Source organism: Squalius cephalus (assembly GCF_949319135.1).
Source record: "Squalius cephalus genome assembly, chromosome: 2".
In the NCBI taxonomy this organism is placed as follows: Eukaryota; Metazoa; Chordata; class Actinopteri; order Cypriniformes; family Leuciscidae; genus Squalius; species Squalius cephalus.
The window spans coordinates 15,591,740-15,599,989 of NC_137123.1; the positions used below are offsets into that span (position 1 = coordinate 15,591,740).

The following is an 8,250-nucleotide window of genomic DNA, read 5'->3' on the forward strand; positions in this document are numbered from 1 at the left end:
TGAGATGCTAACGGAGAGATTAAAGCAGTCATATACCTTAGTCCTTAATATTTTATCATTTGAATATATATATATATTTATATAATATATTATAAGTGTATATTTGTATTACACTTTGAGACACTGGGTAGATTTAAGTTGTAAATTTAATTTAGTATAGAAGTAAATATCAAGAACACACACACACCCACACATATATATTATGTAAATATGTTATTTATAAATGCATCATTATACAACAACATCATATGTTGTAAGTGTAAATTATATATCATTCATAATTTATGTAAATATATTATGTGAAACAAATACATCATTATACAACATGTGTAAATTATATCATTAATAGAATATCATTAATATTTTATGTAAATATATTATTCGTAAATATATCACTATACACATTATTGTACGTGTGTGTTCTTGATATTTATTTCTATACAAGATTACATTTACAACTTAAATCTACCCAGTGTCTCAAAAGTATTATAGAAAAAAAGTCTCTCACCTTATGAATTAGTTTTTTAATTTTTGCATATATAAAGAACTCATTGTAAAATATTAGAAAATTATATATATATATATATATATATACACACACACACACACACACATATATAGCCTACATAGTGTGTGTGTGTGTGTGTGTATAATTTTCTGACGTTTATATATGTATATATATGTATATTCACTAAGAAAGTAATTTTAGAGACATTAAGGGTAAAGATTCGGGTTTTTGTTTGCTGTTAGGTGCGAAATATTTACGTTTAAAACGATTTAACCAGTTCAACATGAGTTTTTGTGTCCATGTTGCTCCACGTGCTCGAACTACACTCGCTGAGCGGCGCGACCGTTCTGACGTCACCCGCCCGTCAGCCAATCAGCGCGCGAGCTCCTCGGCACTTCCTCGAGGCCGCGTAACCGAGCGGGAGCTGCGCGCGCGCGGGTCGGAAGTCTCATTCCGAGAGGGGGAAAAAAGAAATAAAACAATAAAACAACAAAAAATAAACACTGTCAAAACTTTGCGAATATGGATCACTACACAAAATATTGATCTGCGGACTGATAAAGCAGCGCCAGGACTGATAATAAGCGCATATAAGGCGGATTCAGGGGCGTTGGGGGAAGAGTTAGCCGCTAATGCTAACGCACGAGACTATTGAGAGTCAAGACTAACTCACTGATTTATGATCTGACAGATTTAAGCGTCATTTCAGCTATAAGCTGCACAACCTGAGGGGTTTAACACACAGAAGTGGCCGTGGTGCGAACAGAAAGTGTGTTAGCCGAGGTGGATTGTCTTGTTTTCGGCGGCCGGTGGTTTTGAGGCCTGCTGTGTGAGGAGTTAGTTTCTCAGGCTAGATAAACAGAGCACTAGTTTAACTCGATATATCACACACTCTCACACACACACACACACACGTGTCTGTGGAGAGGAGATGTCGGCCCAGGCGCAGATGCGAGCCATGCTGGACCAGCTCATGGGAACCAGCAGAGATGGTGAGTGTTTATTTCATTCTCGGCAAAGCGAAACTAAACCAGGAATTTGATTCATACCGCGATTCCTTACTTTAACCGACTCAACTCGTGTATGTATGCTCAGGTATTGAGTTTCTCGTGATTTGCTTGACTGGTGTGTTAAAAAGTCACGTTTTCATATGATTCATGGTTCTTGTGATTTGGATAAATCATTTGATGGCATTGAAATCATTGGTTTGATTGACAGGAATCACTTCAGAATGATTATTCCAATGTTATGATGTCTATTCGATTGCCATGTTTTTGTAAACACCGTTTTTGTTTCACCGTCACTATTTACTTGATTTGATCAAACATCATGAGTCTTATGATTTGTCTAATTTCATATCCCTCAAATTATTTGATGAGAATCGTAATTGTTATGATTCATGAATAATTAATTGAGGCAAATCATGACTCGAAACATGGTGTCATCATTTTTTATTCCCTTATTCTACTTTTTTGGCTGTAAAAACTGTAATTTGATCAACATGATGGTTCATGAAGTCATCATGATTTTTTTGTCATGACTTTTTATAATCAGTGTTATTCCTCTTCTTTTATTTCCTCCTCTTTTTTTTGATTGAGAACCATTATTTTCATGGTTCTCATCATTTTTATGACTTGTCATGAATCTTAGGATTAGTCTGAAATGATTTCGTATCAGTCGAATTCATTGATGTGATCTAATGATTATGATGATTCGTTTGCCCTGATGAGATTTGTGATTTTAGGCAATTTCTGATTAACCTGATTTGGTTGACAATTATATAAGGTTATATATATCTTGATGTTGATCAAAATGATGATTTTGACCTCCTTATTCTTTGTCATTATTTATTGATTTTTATCAGTGAGAATCATAATTTTATTTGTGGCACTGTTGTATATTTTCATTGGAGTGTTTCATTATTTGTTTGACATGATCATGATTTGATTGTGACTTGAGTTTAGTTTCTCATGATTTGTCTGATCTGGTTGCCCGCAGGCGACACGATGCGACAGAGGATCAAGTTCACGGATGAGCGTGTGTGTAAGAGTCATCTGCTGGAGTCCTGTCCTCACGACATACTCTCTGGAACTGTAAGTGTCTCAACAATCGACTCAGTGGTTATGACTTTACTCATCTAAAAAGCTGTTTGATAATTGCAGCGCTCGATCTAAGCCTCGCCACAGTTGCATTATGACATCCTGCTTTGTGTTTGTGCAGCGCATGGATCTGGGCGAGTGTGTGAAGATTCATGATCTGGCTTTGAGAGCAGATTATGAGATCGCATCTAAACAGCAGGAGTTTTTCTTTGAGCTGGATGTGAGTATGAACCTTTTCCAGTCATCTACATTATGCTGTGTGTGTGTGTAAACTGCTCATACATGGCTAATTGTGGTGTCTTTCCTCAGGCCTCAGAGCACCTGCAGTCCTTCATCGCAGACTGTGACCGAAGAACCGAACTGGCCAAGAAACGGCTGGCCGAAACGCAGGAAGAAATCAGTGCTGAAGTGGCTGCCAAGGTAAAGAGCTGACGATATGATCTCACTGCAACGGTGGGGAATCCCTGAATCATTGCTTCTCGGCAATTTCACTTTCAGATCGTTTTCATATTGAAGTTTCACACACCTGCTTTTTATCCACAGACTAGCACGTAGTCAATCATGGTCCACAGCAGTGATATAAATGGTCTTTTTATGAGAGTAAAAAAAGAGGATGAGCCCTTCGATGTGTCCTGTTCCAACTTCCTGTTTCAATAGGAAATGCATACAAACAGAGGAACTCAGTCTGGGTTGTTTTTAGAGGGACCATATGTTATGGAAGCTTGTTCCCACCACCGAATAAAATAATTGCAAAACAATTCTGAGAACAAAATTCTGAATTGTGAGATAAAAACTCTGAATTCTGAGAACAAAAGTCCGAATTGCGAGATGTAAACTCGGAATTCTGAGAACAAAAGTCTGAATTGCAAGATAAAAACTCGGAATTCTTAGAACAAAAGTTTGAATTGCGAGATGTAAACTTGGAACTCTGAGAACAAAAGTCAGAATTGTGAGATGTAAACTCGGAATTCTCATAACAAAAGTCTGAATTGCGAGATAACAACTCTGAATTCTGAGAACAAAAGTCCGAATTGTGAGAAAAACTCGGAATTCTGAGAACAAAAGTCTGAATTGTGAAATGTAAACTCGGAATTCTCAGAACAAAAGTCTGAATTGTGAGATGAAAACTCGGAATTCTGAGAACAAAAGTCCGAACTGTGAGATGTAAACTCGGAATTCTCAGAACAAAAGTCGGAATTGCGAGATAAAAACTCGGAATTCTGAGAACAAAAGTCAAAATTGTGAGATGTAAACTCGGAATTCTCAGAACAAAAGTCTGAATTGTGAGATGAAAACTCGGAATTCTGGGAACAAAAGTCCGAACTGTGAGATGTAAACTCGGAATTCTGAGAACAAAAGTCGGAATTGCGAGATAAAAACTCGGAATTCTTAGAACAAAAGTTTGAATTACAAGATGTAAACTTGGAACTCTGAGAACAAAAGTCAGAATTGTGAGATAACAACTCTGAATTATGAGAACAAAAGTCCGAATTGTGAGAAAAACTCGGAATTCTGTGAACAAAAGTCTGAATTGTGAGAGAAAAACTCGGAATTCTGAGAACAAAAGTCCGAATTGTGAGATAAAAACTCGGAATTCTGAGAACAAAAGTCCGAATTGTGAGATAAAAACTCGGAATTCTGAGAACAAAAGTCCGAATTGTGAGATAAAAACTCGGAATTCTGAAAACAAAAGTCCGAACTGTGAGATGTAAACTCGGAATTCTGAGAACAAAAGTCTGAATTGTGAGATGTAAACTCGGAATTCTGAGAACAAAAGTCTGAATTGCGAGATAAAAACTCGGAATTCTGAGAACAAAAGTCCGAATTGCGAGATAAAAACTCGGAATTCTGAGAACAAAAGTCCGAATTGTGAGATAAAAACTCGGAATTCTGAGAACAAAAGTCCGAATTGTGAGATAAAAACTCGGAATTCTGAAAACAAAAGTCCGAACTGTGAGATGTAAACTCGGAATTCTGAGAACAAAAGTCTGAATTGTGAGATGTAAACTCGGAATTCTGAGAACAAAAGTCCGAATTGCGAGATAAAAACTCGGAATTCTGAGAACAAAAGTCCGAATTGTGAGATAAAAACTCGGAATTCTGAGAACAAAAGTCCGAATTGTGAGATAAAAACTCGGAATTCTGAGAACAAAAGTCCGAATTGTGAGATGTAAAACTAAAACTCAAAATAGTTTACAACTATAATCTTAATCTATAAACAAGATATAATCTTGTAATTATAAGAAATAAAGAATTGTGAGATATTGTTTTTATCCCGTGGTAGAAACAGACTTATCTTGCCTTTTCATAGTTTTTATTTTATTTAGCTTGAGATCAGTTTATAACAATATTCAAGTCTTTATTTGTTATTTCCCTCCCTCTCTGACCCTTAGTATCAGCCAGCCTGTTTTCACTCCTCCACCTTTAAGACTTCTTGCTGTGCTCCGAGTGTGTGACGTGTGTGTGTGTGTGTGTTGCAGGCGGAGCGTGTGCACGAGCTGAACGAGGAGATCGGGAAGCTGCTGGCGCGTGCAGAGCAACTGGGCGGCGAGGGTAACGTGGAGGAGGCTCAACAGGTGCTGGAGAAGGTGGAGAAAACACGCACCCTGAAGAAAGAGGCAGAGGTCAGTGTGGGGTCACAGCTGGAAACATCACTGTAGTCCTCTGGAACTGACTCAAATCACAAATCAAAGGTGTTCATGTTTGCAACGGCATTATCACAGTTAATTGTGTTCATCTAAACAGCGTGTTTGTGTTTAGGACATATACCGCAACTCGATGCCGGCCTCCAGCTTCCAGCAGCAGAAGCTGCGAGTGTGTGAGGTTTGCTCCGCTTACCTCGGCCTCCACGACAACGACCGCAGACTCGCCGACCACTTTGGAGGGAAACTTCATCTTGGTTTCATCGAAATCCGTGAGAAACTCGACAAACTGCGGGTAAGATGGCAGCAAACGGAGCTCAACCCCCCCGGTGTGGATCAGCATCTCGCTGACGAACTGCTCTGATTTCCAGAAAGCTGTGACGGAGAAACAGGAGCGCATGCGCACCAAGAGAAGAGAGGAGCGCGACAGGGAAGAGGAGCGAGCCAGGGAGTGGGAGCTGGAGAAAGAGCGGGAGCGCGAGAAGGAGCGAGAGAGGGAGCGGGAGAGAGAGCGGGAAAGAGAGAGAGACAGAGAGAGAGATCGCAGGAGGTGTGATTTCACTCACTCGAATCATGTAGGGTTGGGTATCAGTTGAATTTTAACTATTTCGATTCTTCTTATCGATTCCTAATTTCGATTCCAATAAGGTAAAAAAAAAAAAACAAGACGTAGATATCATTCACATTTAGTCTTATTGCAAAACATTTAATTGTAACTGAATATCATGAACGAAAATCAACAGGCTAAAGAACTCTTACACAAGGAGCGTTTGCCTGTGGTTTGAAAATATCATTAAAAATACAACTAGCCTAACTAATATAGATTTCAAGCATTATTAAAGACAAGTAAACACTCAGTAATTAAAAAACGACAAATAAAATCAGCAATCGAAAGCAAATAGATACAACTGAACAAAGATACGATTGAAATAAACAGTGTTTTAAGATTTTCAGGTATTCAAGGAACGGAAGCTGTAATCAAATGTAAAATAACACTGCACTTTATAAATAAAATATACATTACAAATATAGTTAGAAAAGTTATTCAGTCAAGAACGAGTGAATTTTCTGTCTTTTGTAGTTTGATGAGTGCTATGATAGAGAGGGAAGCAGGAATATTAGGCTGCTGTCACTTTAAGAGCTGCACGGATCCGATACACTGTTACACACTGCAGCTCAGAAAACAGCGAGTCGTCTCACGCTTGAATTGTCATATTGAAATGCTCACAAAGGAATCGATAAGAGGAATCGAAATTTTTATTTTATTAGAGTACAATTCCTGAAATGGAATCACTTTTTGATTCCAAACCCGACTCTGATGTCTTCATAATTGGGCCTCCAAATAGTGGAAGCAGTGTTTTGAACAAACTCACTGACTCGCAGAAATTAATCAAACTGATCGGATCTACCTGAAAATTCAATTTAAAGAAGCGATACAATTTTAATTGGGCTTCATCTTAAATTCTCATGATCACCTTATCCCTCTCGTTTTAGGTCCAGATCCAGGAGTGGCGAGCGATATCGGTGAGGATCGTTCTCGTAACATCTGCAAGGAAATCTCCCGTTTCTGCATCTTTCTCATCTTTCTCTCTGGTTTTCAGGGAAGGAGGAAGCTCGTCCTCCCATCGCTCTCGTCGGCACCGTGAGGATGGAGAGCGGGAACGAGAGCGGGAGAGGAAACACAGACACAAAGATCGCCATCGCTCTCGCTCCCACTCGCACAGGAGCAAAAGGAAGAGGTACCAGATCAACTTCTGAGCAATTTACACTGAGTGTACGGTAGTCAAGGGCAGTTATGTGTGGTAACGTGGTAAATATCAGTGTGAAAACAACGGCATTATGACAAGATACCAATGTTAAATAATTGTTAACATTTTATTAAATAATGGAAATTATTTATAAATTATTAAATAATATTTGGAATTTAAATATAACATAATTTTACTTATTTTTTTAAATTAAGTGATTTACGTTTGGAATGAAAATTTTATACTATTTTCAATAATTCTAAATTACTTTTCAATTCTTATTTATATTTAAAATATTATATATATATATATTATATATTTTATTATATATTTTTTTATAGAAATGTATAAAATAATTTATATTGGAATTTTATTTAAAATTATTTTTAAACTATTAAATCCAAATATATATTATTTAACTTTATTTTAAACTATTTAAAGTAGTTTGAAATTAATCTAAATTTTGAATTTATGTTTAGAATTTCAAACAATATGAAGTAATTCTTATTTGTAAATTAATTGAATTATGTTTGGAATTAAATATATCTGAAACTCTTTTAAATCATTTTAAATTATTTATTTGGAATTTAAATATGAAATTTAAATTTAAGTAATTTATAATGAAAATTGAAATTATTTTAAAATGTACTAATTTACATAAAAAAAATTAAATGACTTAATCGTTTAAATTCTAAACATATATTTAAAATGATCTGAAGCTATTTTAAATAAATTTATATGTAGAATTTAAATAATTTGAAATGATTTCACAATTAAATGAATCTTTGTGTTGTAAACATAAAAGAACAAACTAGTATTTAACAAAATGTTTCCTCTGTCGCACTCTTAAGTACTGGCTCTGACCTGGATTTCTCCAGGTCTTCCCACACCAGAGACCCGGAACAGCCTGTTCCTCAGGAGAGATGGCGGGAAAACCCCGCAGACGAGAGATGGCGGGACAACGGGCGCCGCGACCCGGAGAGAGAGCGATCCCCGGCCTCCCCAGACATCAGCCAAACGGGAGAGCGGGAGCGATCCGTGTCTCTGGAGAGGGATCAGCGCTCCAGCTCCGAGGAGAGAGAGTCCGGAGAGATCTAGCACACGAGAATCAGACACTTTACAACGATCCCTGTCGCGTCCCGTAGCCGGCAGTCGCCCACACTGATCTGTCAATAACGGAGTGACCGTTTCATCCGGTTACTCATACATCAGTAGAAGCTCGGCGGCTACAGAGAGGAAGCCAGTCGCAGATG

The 8,250-nt window shown here is 37.5% G+C and overlaps 1 protein-coding gene across 2 annotated transcripts in view; it reads left to right on the plus strand.

The window, feature by feature from the left end:
- The first annotated feature begins 901 nt into the window (after positions 1-901).
- Positions 902-8,250, plus strand: part of LOC307154593 (putative RNA-binding protein Luc7-like 1) — an 8,017-nt gene continuing 668 nt past the window's right edge. The window contains exons 1-10 of one of the 2 annotated variants that reach the window (XM_079864588.1): positions 902-1,500; positions 2,507-2,601; positions 2,729-2,827; positions 2,917-3,027; positions 5,088-5,231; positions 5,368-5,544; positions 5,621-5,799; positions 6,744-6,773; positions 6,851-6,988; positions 7,849-8,250. The exon at positions 7,849-8,250 is cut by the window's right edge and continues 668 nt beyond it. In XM_079864588.1, the coding sequence (XP_079720714.1) occupies positions 1,440-1,500; positions 2,507-2,601; positions 2,729-2,827; positions 2,917-3,027; positions 5,088-5,231; positions 5,368-5,544; positions 5,621-5,799; positions 6,744-6,773; positions 6,851-6,988; positions 7,849-8,095 (1,281 nt within the window). In that variant the 5' untranslated portion in view covers positions 902-1,439 and the 3' untranslated portion in view covers positions 8,096-8,250. The remainder of the gene's footprint in view (positions 1,501-2,506; positions 2,602-2,728; positions 2,828-2,916; positions 3,028-5,087; positions 5,232-5,367; positions 5,545-5,620; positions 5,800-6,743; positions 6,774-6,850; positions 6,989-7,848) is intronic. The other variant, XM_079864589.1, reaches the window with a different exon arrangement.